At 33.0% G+C, this 18,883-nt stretch overlaps 2 protein-coding genes and 1 long non-coding RNA gene across 3 annotated transcripts; all 3 read left to right on the top strand.

Annotated features, from left to right (window-relative positions):
• The first annotated feature begins 524 nt into the window (after positions 1–524).
• On the top strand, positions 525–8,189 carry LOC102665069 (uncharacterized). The gene is made up of 12 exons (XM_041005497.1): positions 525–2,231; positions 2,319–2,355; positions 2,846–2,923; positions 5,478–5,577; positions 5,669–5,935; positions 6,034–6,729; positions 7,073–7,083; positions 7,172–7,339; positions 7,411–7,515; positions 7,616–7,688; positions 7,786–7,881; positions 7,982–8,189. Exons 4-12 carry the CDS (start codon positions 5,521–5,523, stop codon positions 8,087–8,089), a joined length of 1,581 nt encoding a protein of 526 aa, XP_040861431.1. The 5' UTR covers positions 525–2,231; positions 2,319–2,355; positions 2,846–2,923; positions 5,478–5,520; the 3' UTR covers positions 8,090–8,189.
• Positions 8,190–8,695: 506 nt separating this feature from the next.
• On the top strand, positions 8,696–12,081 carry LOC106794628 (WD repeat-containing protein 91-like). Its single transcript, XM_041005031.1, has 8 exons — positions 8,696–8,786; positions 9,122–9,224; positions 9,327–9,421; positions 9,890–9,952; positions 10,133–10,208; positions 10,283–10,391; positions 10,801–11,050; positions 11,702–12,081. Coding segments are annotated over exons 1-7 (621 nt in total). The 5' UTR covers positions 8,696–8,784; the 3' UTR covers positions 10,974–11,050; positions 11,702–12,081.
• Positions 12,082–12,940: 859 nt separating this feature from the next.
• LOC106795421 (uncharacterized) lies at positions 12,941–16,584 on the top strand. The gene is made up of 5 exons (XR_005886391.1): positions 12,941–14,555; positions 14,628–15,533; positions 15,609–15,719; positions 16,012–16,088; positions 16,168–16,584. It is a non-coding gene; the product is annotated as an uncharacterized lncRNA (long non-coding RNA).
• The last annotated feature ends 2,299 nt before the right edge of the window (positions 16,585–18,883 follow it).

Below are 18,883 nucleotides of genomic sequence, written 5' to 3'. Positions count from 1 at the left end.
AAGGGTTTTAAATGCTGAGTAATTCAATTGAAGGTAATTAAATTTCAGTCAATTATAAAATAACTTGTTTGGATTATAAAATTTTACAAATATTTTCATTGAAATTCAGTATGGCCTTTGTTGGGATTATTGTAAGATTATGACAATTGTAAGATCGCGTGCCCTTCGTTGGGAAACTACTTAATATATGGCCTGTACTGTGTATTGGGAATGAAAGAAATGCTTCAGTAATCTTCTTTGTAGCTTCTCTAATATTAGTTTTCTTAGTTCTATTGTAGTTTTGTATTAGCTTTCCAACACATTTAGACTTCCAATTTATGTCTAACTGTTTAAACTGATTAGTTAAACAAAATGAAGCCACAAAACAGTTCAACTGTAACAATATTAAATGTATTAAATATATATTAAACATTAAAAAGAAAAAAAATAAGTTTTTCTTTGAAAAATTTAACTAACACAAAATGATCTGACTAAAATTTTATTATTAGACTACACCATAGCCACCTGATTCAGTTCTTGGTTAGGCTGTACAATTCAATCCAGTGGTGTTATTGCTTTTTATTCACATTGGTAGGAAAACGAGGAACTCCTGTCATAAATTTTACGCGTGCACGTACGTCTGCACTGTTGAAGTACTGTGGAAAAATATACTGTGACTAAAGATCAAGTCATATTTCTAATTCCCCTTTCAAAGTTAAGTGATTGTAAAGAATAGAAGGGTTTTTTCTATCTGAATGACATTCCAACAAGATTGTGACCGATACTCTCTAATGGACTCCTCTTTTCTTTCACTGTGTGCTGTTGCAAGCAATAAATGGAACAAAAAGGGGAAACTCATCATAGGTAATAAAACTAATTTCTTTTATATTAATTTCCCCATCTACTGGTTCCTTTAATATTTATGAAATATCTCCAATACATCTGATCTTAAGGAAGAACCGTTGTATAGGCAAGCTTAGATGATGCCTTTTGATTTTTTTTTTTTTTGTTTTTTTTAATGACCCTGAAACGATTACTTACATTTTTGCCCCCATTTAGGACATATAGTTTAGAAAATAGATGTTTTTAGGGTTGTTCTACGATCAAAGTAGGAGCCTAACCTTATGAAATGCATAACATGATTCTTAATTAAGACATCAATATTTGCATTTTAACTATTTTTCTCCAACTTAATTATGTTGGCATCCGTAACTCGGTGCAGGCAAATAAAGAAAGACCAAACACAGTAACTTTCATATTGGAAATACCATGTCAAACATGCATTATTTTATAGTAATAAAGTACATGTATTATATATTCATTGATACTCGTACTGTACAGTATATATATAAAATGTTCATTGATGTTCCTACTGTATTCGCTAACAGGTGTTACATGTGCAACAATTGCAGGATTTTTTTATATGCATGGCAATTCTCTGTTTACGATACAAGTCATCAACCTGGCAAGGACATTCACTACTACAAAAAGCCTTTTTTAAGACACGCACTTTACGTCGGTTGTATAAGGAACCGCTTTAATAAGTGGTGCGGTGGCATTTTTGAAATTATTGGCTTGCAAATGGCATTTTAGGACGCACATTCTAAGGCGGTTATTGAAAACCGCCTTAGAATGTTATGTTTCTTATAATTTACGCCGGTTTTTAGTAAAAACCCGTCGTAATTTTCAAAATAAAAAAAAAACAAAACCGCAACCTCGTCGTCCTCTGCTACGAACTCCTTTCTTTGTTCTGCTTGTCCTTTCTTTGAACCCTAGCACCGGTTTTTCAAAACCCGTCGCAAGAGAAAAACGCGGTGGTAATTCATTGAACTTGAAAAGAAGATCTGAATCCGAAATCACTTCAGCTCTTCCATCATCCTCCTCTTCTCATTCTCCAAGCCCCTCAGCTTCCTCCCCAAACACTGCAAGAGAGATCTAGAGGCAACAAATCTTCTTGATGGAGCTTTAGAGGTGACAGATCTGTTCATAGATCTCTCTGGTGTTCCTGCTCGTGTTTGTTGCCATAATTGGAACCAGCACGGCCTCGAAGACGACAATCTCGTAGGGCTTTTACCAGAATAGAAGTCTCTGGTGTTTCTGCTCATGTTTGTTGGCATCGTCTGAACGCGCCACCACAAACCGTGCACCGCTCGTCGTGCACTGGTGGCCTCCGCGAGGGGTTGAAGTCTTGAACCCTAAGTAGGGAAAACTGTTGATTCTTACAGAGAGTCGTAGATACACCTGCGAAGAAGGTTCTTTTATTTATCACTTTATCTTCCCTCTCTGTGTGTTTTAGATTTTGACGAGGAAACTGATCTGTTTGTTGTTGATTCTTGTAGAGGCGAAGTAAATTTAGGAAGGTCTTGGAAATTCGAGGTACAGAGGCATGGAATTTTGTAAAGTGACTTTTAAAATTTTGAATTCCTAATTTGGCTTATTTTTTTTTGTGATTTAACAAATTCCTTGATATTATCCTTTGTTAATATACTCCAAGTCCAATGTGTCCTTTCAAAATCAATGTGGCCGCAACATCAAGGTTTTTGGGTTTATCATGACCACAACACAATCACAGTTATGGCCTCATCAGATGCGGTTGTCTGCAATTTCCCATTTTCCCGCAATCCTGATGAAACCACAATTTGAAACCTTAATTATATTATATTGATTAGACTTATTTTCAGTAGTCATGAGTTTTTTAAAAAATGCTTGCACTAGCCATAGATTTCCACTAACATTCTCTTCAAGTTTCTGCAACTGTTTTCTTCCTTCTCTGTGCATCCCCCCTCAATACAAAAAATAAAATCTATTTATCCCAAATTTTGTTTGTTGACTTTGCTGGGCATCCTTTTGCTCATGAATTTAATAGGGCCACACTGGCTGTGTCAATGCGGTGGCTTGGAATTCCAAAGGTTCGTTACTGATATCTGGATCAGATGATCAACGGGTATGGCACATATTTTATGTCATTTGTAGTTCTGTAGTCTCATACACTAGAATGGGAGATTCTTTTTTGGAAATATATGAGAAATGAACTTTGACATATTTTAGGGTCCATGAAACTATTGAATATGTTTTTTCATATAGAATGTTCCATTATAAAATTCCCCTGTCTTCTTGATGGGCTAAAATGAAGTTTCTTTGTCCATGATTAAATGAGAGACTTTGACATCTCTGCCACTTATTGTGCTTGCTTCTAGTTCTCACACAGTTGTGATTTATTTTCAAACCAAGTAGAGAGAATGATCAAGAAGCATCAAACTACAGAGAATAATTCTTTTGTTTGTCTTACGTCTTGTTTTGCCTGATATAATTTATAATTATTGAGTCATGACTAGTTTGAAAAGTTCAGTTCTAACTCTCAAAAGGTAGCAAACAGACTGATAGAGTCATGGAGCAAATGATTCCAGCCTCTCTGTTTTTGGTTTATACTAACCCTCTTAGACTGCTTTAGCAGCAGAAGGCATTGAATTGTTTTTCTGAAATTTTGCTTGATATTGTCTTACCTAATTTGGCTTATTTTTTTTTTTGTGATTTAACAAATTCCTTGATATTATCCTTTGTTAATATACTCCAAGTCCAATGTGTCCTTTCAAAATCAAAGATTAGTCTTGTACGTTATATCCAATGTCATGATGGCATCAATATCCAATCCATGATGACTTTGTAGCCAACATCATAATGAAGCTCCCACATAAAAAAGCCACTAAATATCAACTAGGAAGAACCAGACCGTAGAACAAGTCTGTAGTTGGATAATGTACAGAAGAAGAACTGTTAATATTCTTTGAAAGCTCTAGACATGGTTATATATATATATATATATATATATATATATATATATATATATATATATATATATATATATATATATATATATATATAGTGTCCCATTATATCTATCAATCGTTGACCTTTCCATACAGATTAATTCATATTGGAGTAATTCAAGTGTCATAACTTTATCGGATGTCATAATTTGAATGCTTCTCACTATAAACTCTTTAGTGGGGTTTAGTGTATCACATGCTCTACATCAGTGTACTGACAAATTATAAGGTACTACTAGTTGATAATTTTCATGACATCAGCCAATTTCACATCACATTATTGGAGGAACTTTCCAATTCTTAGAATGTCTTAGATCACATATATTATATAGCTAAGAAATTATTTACTTTTTCTGGTAAATGCCTGGAGCTGGGAGCATGCATGTATCAGAAGTTGGAGTTAGGTTCAGAAAAAAAGTTAGACTCTAATAATTCCACAAAAATAAGAATAGCCCGAAGATCTCTATAGTACATTGCTTTCTATTTTTTAGCCTCTTTTTTATTTTATTTTATTACTTTCTATGGCGTGGTTTTGCCTTTTTGTTTGGCCTAGTGGTAATGTCTCTGTCACTATTTTATACAAATTCCACTCAAAAGATTGAATAGGCCTGGCATTTTCTTATTAGTGTACAACATTAAGTGATTTTCAAAGTTCCCCACTAAAATGAGATCCCTTCAGTAAATTATGCATTCTTCATCTTGATTGATTCCACCTCGAATCCAGAAAATGAACTTTGTCAATCATGATACCTTTAGTAACAACATATATATTTAGGGTTCTATAGCCAAAGAAAAAGAAAACATCTGGCCCTCATTTCTCTCTGCACCAGATTTTTGTCCCTGTTTGAAGTTCTTTTAACAGAAAATAAATTAATAATTGTGCATTTGCTGATATGCATAGAAAGGCCAGAACTTGATACAAGATGCATGGAGTTAGCAATATGTTTTAGAAAAATGAAATATAAAGATAAGAATATATATATATATATATATATATATATATATATATATATATATATATATATATATTAAAAAATTAATATATTTATGCCAAAAAATAATATATTGAATTTAATTAGTAAGTGAATTATTTATAGTAATTAATATTTATGTAAAATATAAATTAAAAACAAAAGAGAGTATTTCTGGGGTAGTGTAAAAAAACACAATGAAATAACACCCTAACATCTCTTTTAAAAAGATTAGTTCTTATAACATCCTTTTAAATCAAACAATATTTTTTCTTAAATAATGAGGAGATCATCAAATAAAATTAAATATACTTTTATAGTTAATGCTATTAATTTTATTTTCTCTTTTTCGGCTAGTCAAGGCCACCCATTGTGTACATATATTAATTATGGATTTAACAAAGAATTAAGCCGATACATAAATATTTTATAAAAAGAATTATTATAAATATTAATATATATTTATAATTTATAGGATATCATTATTTTTTTAATAAAATTTTACTTTTATACATATCTATGTGATTTTGAGGTCAGTCACCATATGTATGAGGTATTCGTAGTTGGAATCAAATTGTAGAGGAAATGTTATTGGATATTATAGAGAGTAATGATGTGAAAGCCTCATTGTGTCAATCCTGAATTCACGAGTTGAGACGATATATGATGAAGGACTATACACTGATGGCATGTGCTGTAGTGATATGAAGAGTTAGACTTTGGTACACTACAAGAAATATGGTATGGATAAACAAACTTGGGACGAATTTGTTGCAAGTCGCAAGACCCCGGATTGGCAGGTAACATGTTTGTTCAATTTAGTTTAAATTTCTTTAGAAATGTACATTTTTAACAATTAAATAAATGCAAATAATATATTGTCAATGACAGGAAATTCGGAAAAAGGCAAAGGAGAGTCAAAAATACAATGACTGCCCCCACGTACTGTCTCGTGGGGGTTATGACTTGCTTGAGAAAAAAATGTTAGATGAGAAAACAAAGCAAAGACAACAGCAGGCACTTTTGACTGAGAATCCATTGTCTGATCTGGAGGAGCCGCCATCTCCCATTAAAAGGCACGTGAAGTGGAAAATGGCTAGAACCAAACGATATGGCCAGATGACATCAAAGGCAGCAAAAGAAATTTCGGATAGAATTGTGAGTTGCAGCATGATTATAATCAATTTGGAACTAATTTTTGTTTGCTTTATAATTACTACCTCATTAACTCTTTCAATATGTTGTGCTTGTTTTAGGACTCGTTAGAAGAGCAGACGACACAGGGTAGTTTTGTTCCCCATGGTCGGGATGACATCTTGAATACGGCCATTGGCAAACCGGAACATCCAGGTCGAGTTCGTGCAGCGGGATCTGGTATGACCCTTACTCAATTTTATGGTAGGGCAACACGTACGTCGAGTAGTTCCTCAGCAACACTAATGCAACAACAGTGGGCTGACATTATTGGAAACATAAAGGAACAAGTAAGGAATGAATATGAAGAACAACACAAGAGGAGTCTGGAGGAATTTAAGAAGGAGTTGTCCAGTCAGATCTTCATTCAATTGAGTCAGATGGGATCACAATACTCTCCCCTTATTGAGGTGGATTTACAGGCATTGGCTGCACGTCTTAGCACTAAAGGAAGTAATGTAGAAACTGCTGATGTTGACCCATCAGGCGACAAAAATGTGAGCTTAAAACCCACTATGGGGTTATACGTGCAACGACAAAATACTACAGTGTTGGTGGCCTTGGGGAAAATATGTGAGGGTGGATCAGCCATTCACAATGTCACTTATGCTGATGATGTTGTGAGGGTGAGTGTTGACAAAGTTATAGAAGGTGATGCCGAAGTGCCCTTCCCGACATCAGAGATTCAATATGTCAAGCAGGCTCTTCAAACATTCATTGCATGGCCAACAAATCTTGTGAAAAAAGTGTCACATGAGGTAAATTTGGTGTTATTATATTTGCTGCATGACATGTTTACATGAATATATGTTAGTTTATGAAATTATGTAAATTTGTTGTTTTCATTACACAATTAGGAGTTCGATATTAGTCCAAAGAAACTTTCTTGAAACAGATGAAAGAGGGACGAATGATTTTGACCATGATCCGGTGTGTCAACTGATTAAGAGCCTATATTTCATGTACGACACACCTGTTGAGTTGAAGTGGATGGCAGCAAATTTGGGCTTTCAAATGTTGATGCTTCATTCTTCTTGACATTCTCTGATGTAAATGAAATAGTAGCTGGATACAAATGTTTTGAACATATCTATACTACAGTTATGGATGTTGTAAGTAAATTTAATATGATTCATTGATAAGTAGTATTTTGTATGCTATGCATCAGTATCAATTTTTATGTATAATTTATCAAAGCAGGTTTTTGGATGAGTGGAGCTCTACTTTGGGTCATGCTTCCGTGTATGGATTCCTTGAGCCACAATCGATACACAATGCAAAGGATCGACGTGCTGAATGTGAGCATTACTTACAAGCATGGCTCAAGGAATCGCAACGAGAGGTGTACCTAGGAGCTTACTTAAATCAGTAAGTACTATTAATTCAAATGGTTATAAATAATGTTGAAGTTCTACGTACCTAATACTTGTTTCTTGTAGGGGCCATTGGCAACTGGTAGTACTGTGTCCTGCGACCAATGTTGTTGCATGGTTTTGTTCGTTACGTAAGAAGCCTGATACTCATATCAAAACTGCAATTAACAAGTAAAGTTTTGTATTGTCCCTCATATCATGCAGTGTAATATTTTGTGTCAACCATTTGTTATCGTCGTATAGATGTTGATCATGCTATTATTATAAGCAGTGCAATGAAGTCAGCAAACACAACCGCGGATGGTACAAATAATCCAGCAACTCCTAAGTGGGTTGAAGTCAAGGTTAGTGATGCAATTAATCATTATTTTCCAGTATTGATCTTCAAATGATAACCTCAATACAATTGTTAGATCGAATTATTATTTATATTGAATGTAGAGCCATGTACAAAGCGGAGGGTATGAGTGTGGCTACTACGTGATGCATTGGATGTGGAACATCGTCGGTGGGGGTTTAAAGAATGATTGGAGCATGGTATGTTCGGTTTAACATCTTCAAATTACTATTTTAGTAGTATTTTCATTCATTTTACATCTTCATTAAATACACCCTTTGTATTCTTCATATTTTGTAGTGGTTTCTTGATGGAACGGCGTTAGACAACGAAACAATTACAACGATTCGCCAGAAATGGGCAGCATATTTTCTTAAAGTTCAAAGCATTCAATGTACAAAGTCTTAGTTGACATAGGAAATCTTTTGGTTATTGTGAACATTACTGAGACAAATGTCACTATATTGGCTTGTATTTATTTGGAAATATATTTATGAAACTTTGTGTTTTGTTGTCTCTACCGCTTACATTTTTGCTATACCGCTTATTCTTTTTTTTAATAAGACAGCAGACATAAAATTCACAAACTTCTAACTGCTGTACATACTTATTCTTTTATAACTATAAAGAAGCAATGCTTCTTATTGGCAATGAGATTTCTTTGCCTCTATCAGATTTAAAGTGAATGATGGGGAGGACAACTACACAACTCTTCCAAGAATAGACCCTTCTGTGAGCCAAAGGATCCCGACACAACATGGTAATTTTACATTTTTTATTTATTTGTGAATGAGTTTAATTTTTCCTTGTTGAGGCTTTTGCTTTGTAGGCAGAATAGCTGGCCCTAGGCAAACGACTCCAAGAAATTGCACAATGATTGGGTTGTAATTTTAGAAAATGTGAATATCCTAAGAAATTGCTTTGTAGTTTTTTCACCCAATTATATTGTGTAGCACTTGCTTCTTGCAATGAACTTATATGTAAAGATTTCTTTCTTTACTGGTTTCTAGGAGACATTTTTGGGGCACACCGGTCCAATCAGTCGGTGTTGCTTCTCTGCATCTGGAAACAATATTGCCAGTGCTTCTCTGGATGGAACTGTCATGTATCTTTTTGGGAGTTGATGTGAAGTATCACTTTAGTGGCAAAATAGAATAGCTTTCATGTAATTATTAGTCTCAATTACTTGGCTGTAGCATGTACTCATTTGCCACTATTTAGATCCCTTGTGTGTAGATATATTTAGAGCAAGCATCAAGTTAACATAAAATGATACACAATTAAATAAAGAAAAAAAGAAATAAAGCTTAATGCACTCCAATACATTTTTCTTTTCAAATTCCCCTTTATATGTTTTGCATCATTAATGCTTCTTTTTAACCTTTATATGAAATCTCTCAAGCAATTTTGCCTTTGTTTGCTCTGCATGTTTTAATGAAGGATATGGACATATGATACATCAACTCCAGTGTCTAGAAATGCAACCATATATTGCAGCACTGAAATTTTGTCACTTGACTGGGAATGTAAATCAGACCGCTTGGTATGTGAATTGATTTATCATGGTGATTGAGTTTATTCAGTTGTAATGATTATGAGATGAGATTATGAATTAAATTATTAAGTTGTTCCTCTTGATAAAAAGCTTCTTATAGGTACATCCGATGGGTGCATTAAGGCATGGAATGTGGATGCAAAGAGAGTTGTCTGTGACCTCAACACAACCGAAGCATTTCCAAGGTATTTCCTAATTATATATTGGCCTAATATGTTGAAGGTCCCTGCAAATATAGTAGTTTTTGTTTTTAGTCCCTATAATTTTTTTATAACTTGCAATGTTCGTTGTTTTTGGTCCCTGTCGTGAACTTGTTGTTAACATGTTTTACATCTTTGCAAATATATCTTTTTTAGTTTTATGTCCCTGCAAAATATAACAATTTTTTGTTTATGGTTCCTACACAGATAGCAGTTTTTGTTTTTAGTCCCTACTTTTAGGTCCCTATAAAATATAAAGGTTTTTGTTTTTAGTCTCTACTTTTATGGCAGTGACCAAAACAAGTGATGGTGAATATTGTTGGGATAAAAAATAAAATAATTGCAAGGACTAAAAACAAAAATGGCTATATTCGCAGAAACATATTTAAACCTTGTATATTTTCCAGGTTTCTGTGTATTGCCTTTTTAACTCTCCTACTTGTGGTTTTACAGTGTATTGGACATAAAGTGCAGTCCTGTGGAACCTATTTTTGTGTCTGCAGCAGCATCTGGAGGGTATTTGTTAAATTTCTAAATATTGAATTCTTTGTTGAACTAGTAATTTAATTTATTGATTTGATCCTCTGTTGTAACTTTTAATAAAATGTTAGTCTTATTATGATATGTATGTTTTGCTGTTTTGATTTCGGACATAAGGATGAACTATGGAATATGAGGACCTTACTTTCTTTGTAGGGCTGGTTCTAACTATATTGACAACCTGGGTTTTGCTTCACTTACTGTGTGGAACATGAAGACATGGAAAGCCATGGTATGTTCTTCTTTGTATAAAATGTTTTATGTTTATGTTGTTTATGGCTATTTTTAATTTTGGATTTCATAAAGACAGTCCTTCCTCTTGGAGAAGATCCACCAGCAATTACTTCTCTATGCTTTAATCACAATGGAAAGATTTTGGCAGCTTCTGCCATTGATGGAATGATTCACATGTTTGGTATCCTTAATTTTGTTCATTTGATTGTTTCCTTGGTTTGATATACTTAGTGATTAATATGTGAAGTAAAATATAATGTAATTTTGTTGCTGTTAAACATATTTCCAATATAATTTGATTTGATTGTCATATTTCCATATTTCTATTGTTATTTGATTTCTTTCTAATTTCTCTTAATTCTTTAGTTTCTAATTATTTATCAATAATATCCATCACACTTAAATCCCCACAATTTCAACAATTGGTTGCATTTATTAAGTTATATCTTCCCTTGCTGGAGTTGCCAATTTGCTGGGATTTCTTGTTCAGTGAAATAAAATGGTGCATTTCTTTTAAAGATAAATGTATTTAGAATGTTCTAGCAGTGGCCACATGATTTGACAATCATGTCATCCTTAACTAGTCGAAGACATGTCTGCTGGTCTACAAATCACTGGCTGGCCTGCACATGATTCTTCCATCAGTTCAATTCTGTTTGGACCAGATGAGACTAGCATTTTTAGCCTGGGCTCTGATGGGAAGGCAAGTATTATAAATTTAATGTTATTCCAGCTTGTGAAATGGGTTGTACATTTATATTAATTTATTCTTTGTTGTCAGATTTTTGAGTGGAGTTTGCAAAATCAAGGTCAAATCCTGTGGTCGAGAGACTCTAGTAGGTATATTTCTAGTTTGACACCTTACACTTAGATGTACACTGTTTCTTTTTTCTTTTGTGCGGCTCAAAATAGTTTTTATTAGCCAAATGCAGGAAAATTTGATGCATGAAATAGAGGATTGTCATATCAGACTCAAGAAGTAAACAGACTTCATTATTTATGAATAAATTATAGAAATAATCTGGTTTTTTTAGGCCAGATTTTAGTACAAACTTCAACAAAGACAGGGTTTCTCCCTAACAAGGAATTTCCTCTTTCAAAATACCAGAAATTCCAATCAAGCATCTTAATTGCCTTCTACAAATTAGTCACACAACCTATATATAACTATCATGCAACATATAAATGCCTAATCCTAGATAACTTCCTAATACAGAATTATAACATCCTAATTACAATTTGGGCTTTGGGTCTAACAACTCAATAATATAAAATTGGTTTGGAAGGTTAGGATTGTCCGAGTCTTATAATGACTATATTGGCCATATTTTTTTTAGTCGATGTGGGGTCCCAATATTATAAGTGTAAATATTTTATTTAGAGTATTTGGCTTGCTTTCTAAAGCATTTTTATCCCGGTTCCTCCTATCCTTGGTTTTATACTTGTTTGAAGAAATAATTCACAGCATGACCTTTTTTTTTCCTTCCATAGGTTCTGTTACCCCCTCAATGATTCAAAATATTGCAGACATGAGATGGCATTAGATGCAAATGGGAGGAGACTCTTGGTAACATCCAGTTCATTTAGAGCACCCATATACCAGGTTAATGATTCGTGGTGAATTGTGATTAGACCATTGCCTTTAGGGATTATAATTATATAATTATCCATACATTGGTTTGACTTGTTACACCCAGTAAATTTTGGCTTTGAATATATCCGGTTATCTTGTTAGTTATCTGGAATTGTTGTGTCTGGTTGTCTTGTGTCAGGTTCATGGTCAAATATAAAATAAAAAATGCTATAGCATTGTTGTTTCCTTTAGCTTAAGCATGTGGCAGCCCTCCTTGAATTACAGTCCTAGCTTCTCTGTAGGAGACTCCTCACTATACAGAGAGCCTTGGTTGAAACCAGGGTTATCCTATCTTGTTGAAACATCTAGTGTCAAGGATTAACGCTTAAACCTTGAAGTTTATAACTAGAATGGTAATTTTCTTATAATTCCCCCTCAGTGCTTAAACCTATTGCTGAAATTTATTTTAGTTATCAGACTGGGACAATAAGGATTGAATTCTTGATCACTAGGTCATGGAGATCTCATGCAGTCATACCATGTTAAGTACTAACTTTTAAAGTCTTACAATTTTTAAGTAGGCCCATGAGTATTTTTGATATCTTGCAATTTTGTCCAACTAGTTAAAATGGGCCATGGCTCATGTTTTGTTCTATATCTAATTAAACATTCCAGAAAATTTCAACCTGGAGACTCCTGGTCCCTAGGCCGTATCTTATGAAATGCCTTAACCTAATATAAGGCCAAACAAGTATATCTTGAAGACTCAAAGATCTCGACAAAAGGTTAGAAAATCTAGCTTGCCTTAATCCATTTATTATTAAGCCACTATTACAATATAATATTGGATTAATAGAAGAATTTTTTTTTATTGAGTACACAAAATTACAATACTATAATTTTTTTGTATGTTTCTCTATAATTTTCAAAATAATATTTTTTTTAGTTTCTTAATTAATACATGTTAACAAGACTCATTTGTAAAAAAAGAAGTAAAGTAAAATAGAGTGATATTTTATAATTACTTTTATAAAAATAAAATAAAAACTTAACTTCACAAACTGAAAACTATTTCTCAATGGAATGTTTTCTGAAACAATGATTTTCTTTTTTTCCTTTTGTAATATAGAAAACGGTATTGTTATTTTGCCCAGCAAAAGTTCAATTGAATGTAGTGCAAAGCAACTAAAAAACACATTTCCATCAAAACTCTAATCTGCAGCAGCCAATATCAGCTGGAGGACTAAAGTCCAGCGGCTTGACAAGCAAACAAACAGAAGGCAAGTCTTGCTTAAGTTTGCTTTCTTCCATGACTCCGTCTTAAATGTCTGCCATTCATTTCTTGGATTGCGTCCATGACTACAATCTGTTCGAACTATTTCCTCAACCAAATCATTTTGCTCTCCTTGTGTTTAATTTCAGCAAGATTTTGGACTTTTATGTTTTCTTCTGCTTTAATCAGAGGAACAAGGCGTGGGTTTTCCTGCACATTTAATAGGTTCATTTTTTCTCACTTAAATAAAGCATTTCTTTTCTGTGATTCGTATTTCTTTCAGTTTCTGTTTGTGTCTCTTCTTTTGTTCACTATTTATTACATTTATTTGTTGCATTGTCTTCCTTCTTGCTTCCCATTTGCCAAGTGAGTGGAAAGGGGAAAAGAACAAGTTTTGCTTCTTATGTTTGCTTCAATTTATTTGAGTTTGAGATATTTAGGGCTACTGTAGAATCAGCTTCATATCTTCTCAACTTCGCAATCCAAAAGTTAAAGATAGATATATAATATAGATCATATGACATAACGTAATGCATACTTAATAGAATATAAATAACCCAATGCTCACAACCTCACACATTGCTTTTAGCTGTTGATAACTTTTTATAGGGATATAGTCTTTTTATATTGTATTACGATTTAGGAGATAAATATGCATCTTATCTAAACAGTAAATGAAGTTTGCGTCTCCATTATCCTCATCAAAGAAAAGTGGGAAGTCTGCTTCCTAGATGTCAACCATAGTAGCAAAACTGTCTAAATGAGCTTAAGTGCTATCGTTTGAAGGCCAAGAAAAAGATGAATTCCCCAAATCCAGAAGTTAGAATTAGATATAAGCTTGAAAAGGTTGGATTTCATTGCGACTGTAATTTTTAGTTTAAAGTTTTGTTTCCTGTAGCTGTTGTACCTTGCTTCTTCAATGTTGTTGATAATTTACTTTTATGATTTTATGATCTATGTTTTATGACATCCTCCAGTTTTCTAGCAAGTAACAATGGTATGAGCATTGTCCTGGTATTCACTAAATTAATGTGGCTCCCCCTTTCTTTGATGTATGGGCATTGAAATAACAAGAATGTTGCTACATATGGATTTGTATTTGAAATACCTCCATGAAATTCTATTTTCTATTTGGGGAAGTTTCTGTTAAGTTATATTTTTCTTTGAGACATTACTACTTCGAATATATTTTTTTCCAGTTACCTGGCTTGTTAGTATAAAATCACAATATACATCAACTTCGATAATAGATATTTTTAACATGGCCATTCACCTCATAAGTACAAACATGATTTAGTGCCTTAGATAGGCTGGAAAGAGGCATTATTCCTTTCCTCCTTATTTTTTCCTCTTCTAACTTGCAGTCTTTTATTTTAACTTGGTTTATTTTAACTTACAATTTCTATCTTATTCTGAAAATTTTCCGAAATCTTGATCACCACCCAGCTTTTGTTGTTGTATATAACATGGATACAACTGAAATTGTATCATTTTATCAGGTAAATGTTTTTCATCATGTTTTATTTTCTTGGGTTTTCTGTGTTTTCTGACTCATTTTTACATCTTATCAGAATTCACCAGACGAGCTTTATCTGTTGTTTGAGCAGTTCTGTGACCACTTCCATGCAACATCAAGGAATTCAATGTATATGAATTTCATATCTTCTCATTCAAATAATATCCACGCACTGGAACAGCTCCGGAGCATTAAAGATAAGGCAAGCAGCTCTGCACAGGTAGTGTTGTTGGTTGTATCCTTCTAATCACTTGCCTCCTCTGTCCCTCCCTTCCTAGATAAAAGAAAAAACAAAAGACAATGTACGTGATGTGCTAATGTGTTCTGTGTATAAATTTTGTTTGTAGTTTTGCAGTTTGTGAAGAATATTTTTGAATCAAGATTCATTGTACGTACACATTACTTTTGAATCAAGAATATTTTGATAGAAAAGCTTTATACTCTATGATCACATCCCAGTGGCAAAAATATTTGCTTAGTAATATTCTAATTGATTAAAAAAAAGTTATAGGTTGTATACTTGTAATTGCATTTAATTCCAACCAAGACACGAGGACCAATCAAGTCATGGCTTGAGGAGTTATTTTTGTTACAGGATAGGGGAGGTTATTTTCAGCTATTGCATTTATATCTATTGTAATAGAAAAAAATTACAGAACTTATGGATGACATTCGTGAGAATGTCTCTGTGTTGACACTGCTTGCTGGATATGATTGTAAATTCATTTGCTCATATGATATCAACTAAGCCTGTTGATCGATATACAAGACCAGAATTTACAGGTAAGGAAATTGATCATTTCTATTAAAAAATTGTATATCAGTAAGAAATTTCTTTATTGGTATTTTTTATTTGATAGAGAATGGGCCGTTGGCAATTGATTCTAAACAGGCTATTAATCATATTAAGAGGAAGTATGAGTTGGAGAATATGGAAATTGTGAACAAGGAAAAAGAAAAGGTTCGATATGATTTCCTGGTATTTGTAGAATGTAATTTCCATCAACATGTTTCTAATTAATTTGAACCTTTATAGGCTGACAAAGCCATTGCAGAAATTGAGGCAAAGTGTGGCCAAAAAATTGAAGAATGCAAAGAAGAACAAAGGCAGCAGTTGATGCGCATTGAAGATGAACACACGTTGCTCGTAAGCATAGAAAAAGTCTTGAATTTGAAATTATTGGCTGCTTAGAAATATTCTATCATTGCATTCTATTACATGGGATCATAAGTGTTCTGATTTGTCTTTAGTTATATTTTTAATTACTTAATGTTCTAATTAATTGAAAAAACCATTTTTTTAAATAAAGTTACTATCTGATTAGTATTTGTTAGAGATGCAATATAAAGTCATTCATGTATCGTTACCTAGCAGCTTGAGCTTTTTGGATAGTTTGTTAATGACATGGTACGAAATTCTCTATGACTATGTGGTCTAGAGATCAAAGCATTGAGGTGTGAACTTGAAGATGAGTGTCAGAAGCTGGAAGAGGAGTTGCATCTTCAAAAATCCAAAGTATGGAATACCCTGATATGATAAATTAATTTCTTGTCATAATTTTATTATTATATTTATTCTTTGGAATATATTGCAGGAAGACAGGCAAAGGGCTTTGTTGCAGTTGCAGTTGAAAGTGATGAGTGACAAGCCCAAAGAGGACCAAGAAGTGAATTCAAAACAGGTTTACTTGTGTTTCAATCTATTTGTTTGTGTCTGTCTTCAAATGGATGCCATATTTGCTAATTTTCATGTTGGGATACCTTTGGTAGTTTGGTTTGACAGGATATTCCATTATTTCAGAGCTTCCTAATTTTGTCTGGTGATGGTGTGTTTTTACAAATGCTAAAATTAAGATAGACTCCATGCTATTACTTACTAGTAACTGTTTCCTGGAATTCTATAATTTGTTGTCTCAGACTCTCAGTCATAGCCTCTGCCAGGGAATAAATACCTTGAATTCAAATGTCAAATCAGACACTGCATTCAAAGGCGGTTATTACATAATAACCGTCTTTGAATGTTACATGGTAACATTCAAAGACGGTTATTATGTAATAACCGTCTTTGAATGTTGAACATTCAAAGGCGATTATTATGTAATAACCGTCTTTGAATCTCGAGGAGATGTAACATTCAAAGGCGGTTATTACATAATAACCGTCTTTGAATGTCGACCAGACGTAACATTCAAAGACGGTTATTATGTTATAACTGTCTTTGAATGTTGAACCAGACACTGCATTCAAAGACGGTTATTACATAATAACCGTCTTTGAAAATTTTTCACTTTCAAAGACGGTTATTATAATAACCGTCATAAAAAGCAATTGCGTTTCAACGACGTTATATACAACGACGGTTTACAACCGTCGTTAAAAGCACTTATTAACCGTCGTAAAAAGCCATTTTTCTAGTTGTGATTTAGGGTTGACTACGAAAAGTAACAAAAATATTGAGGCATTGCTTAAAAATCATGCTGCTCTAACTCTAAAAAGGTATAGATTATCATATATCAAGCAAATGACCAACAACTTCAAAGTTAAACTAGGACAAGGTGGTTTTAATACTTTGTACAAAGGAAATCTACCCAATGGTAGTCTTGTGGCTATAAAGATGTTGAATGTATAAAAAAATGGTGAATATTTTATGCGTAACACTCCCTTTATCATAAAATAAATTTAAAAAATATTTTATTTAAAAATAAATAGAATTTTAAAAAAAATATTGAGATTTTTGTAATTAAATAAACAAGGAGAAATAATTTTATTAATAAAAATAATTATTTTAAGGTAAATAAAATAAATGTGTTTTTAGAAAATAAAAGAATGTTATATCTATTGATCGGATAGGGAGAAAATAGAGTTTATTTTTATAAAATAATAAAATAGAGAAGAAGAAAAATATAGTAAATAATAGGTTTAGAGTAGCCTAGTCATAATTTTTACTCTTTCAAACTCCTCTCTTTTTCCTGTATACATTCAAACATGTTCCTGGACTCGCTGTTTGATTGTTTTTAAATTTGGGCACTAGGTTCAGAACTTATTTTCACATATTTTTATCGTCAAAATTTGCGAATTAATATTAGTAGAGAGCAAAAATTTCCTCGCATGGAGACAATGAAATTGAGGCTTCAATCTCTTTTCCTTCTCTCTAATGCTTGGAAACCCTAGAAGAACAACCAAAGTAAAAACTTGAGGAATCTTAGTGAATCGTTAGAGATATCACTATCGCTGCCAGACTATGCACGTGATCCCACTTAGAGGTAAGGATGTGTTATTCATAGTTGGGGAATAGTGAGAATATGTATATGGATCCTTAGAGGATCAACTAAGATGAGTTTTTGGGTGTTTATGAAATTTTGATTCTATCTTTACAACTATAATTGTGAATTATATATGTTTGACAAACCAATTGATGATGTCCCCTTGTGAAATTAGTGTGAAATTAATGTGTTCTTGTATTGAGTGTGAACCCTAGAAATCGAGTTTTTTTTCTAATTAATATGAATTGATGAAATTAAGTAAGAAGAGATTTAGCGTAAGAAGGACTGGGATATTGATTTTGTATTTTTTCTCTGTTTGTGCTTTTTAGGATTTTTTTTATATATAGTTTGAAATTAATATTATAATTTGGAATTAGAATAGGTTAACAGAATGACATTCTCGATTATTGTTTTATTTTTAATATTTAGTATGAGTTTATATATTGTTTCATATTGTTATTCTTTAAAATTGATCAAAGTCTATTTAATTTTCAGGTTCGTCTAAATTTTTAGTGAATCTTGGTGTAATTTTGTTTAATTATATTTCACTTTGTAAATTCATGATTAGAATATTTGCGTGTTTTCACATTACACTTGTATTCTAACACTTAAAACTTTTCATGTTAATGTTGTCACTCTTCTTGGGTTCTGTTTGGAATGCCACATGAGAGCTCTCATCTATCAATTTATGCCCAATGGTTCCCTTGAAAAGTTCATTTATACAAAAGATTCAAACAACACCTTCATTTGAATATGCCACCGCTCCCAATTTTTTCCGTCAAGAACCCGCAATTGCGCAGGGACGTTTCCTCCATTTGTGCTCAACTTCATTTTCACTCAATTCGTGTTCAATTCACTGAATCGATGAAGAACACTCACTCACACTCGTGTTTCCCAAATTGCAAATTGAAACCTCACTGATTTCACTCGTGTTTCCCGATCCCAGGCTCGATTAGGCTCTGGATACCAAAATGTTGGATCTAGAACATTAATCTAGCATACATCAAGCAATGGAAACTTGAATCACACACACAAACTCACCAAGAAA

The sequence above is a fragment of the Glycine max genome, chromosome 9 (genome assembly GCF_000004515.6).
Source record: "Glycine max cultivar Williams 82 chromosome 9, Glycine_max_v4.0, whole genome shotgun sequence".
NCBI classification, from domain to species: Eukaryota; Viridiplantae; Streptophyta; class Magnoliopsida; order Fabales; family Fabaceae; genus Glycine; species Glycine max.
Note: the sequence above shows the minus strand (reverse complement) of the source record. Positions and strands in the feature narration are given on the sequence as shown.

What these genes read in the sequence shown, in the direction of transcription:
- LOC102665069 (XM_041005497.1), top strand. Translation starts at nt 5,521, where the DNA reads ATGGATAAACAAACTTGGGACGAATTTGTTGCAAGTCGCAAGACCCCG. An exon ending in AAGAAATTTCGGATAGAATT is followed by an intron (nt 5,936 to 6,033) that starts GTGAGTTGCAGC and finishes TGCTTGTTTTAG; the next exon opens with GACTCGTTAGAAGAGCAGAC. An exon ending in CTAGGAGCTTACTTAAATCA is followed by an intron (nt 7,340 to 7,410) that starts GTAAGTACTATT and finishes TGTTTCTTGTAG; the next exon opens with GGGCCATTGGCAACTGGTAG.
- LOC106794628 (XM_041005031.1), top strand. An exon ending in AATGTAAATCAGACCGCTTG is followed by an intron (nt 9,225 to 9,326) that starts GTATGTGAATTG and finishes CTTGATAAAAAG; the next exon opens with CTTCTTATAGGTACATCCGA. An exon ending in ACAACCGAAGCATTTCCAAG is followed by an intron (nt 9,422 to 9,889) that starts GTATTTCCTAAT and finishes GTGGTTTTACAG; the next exon opens with TGTATTGGACATAAAGTGCA.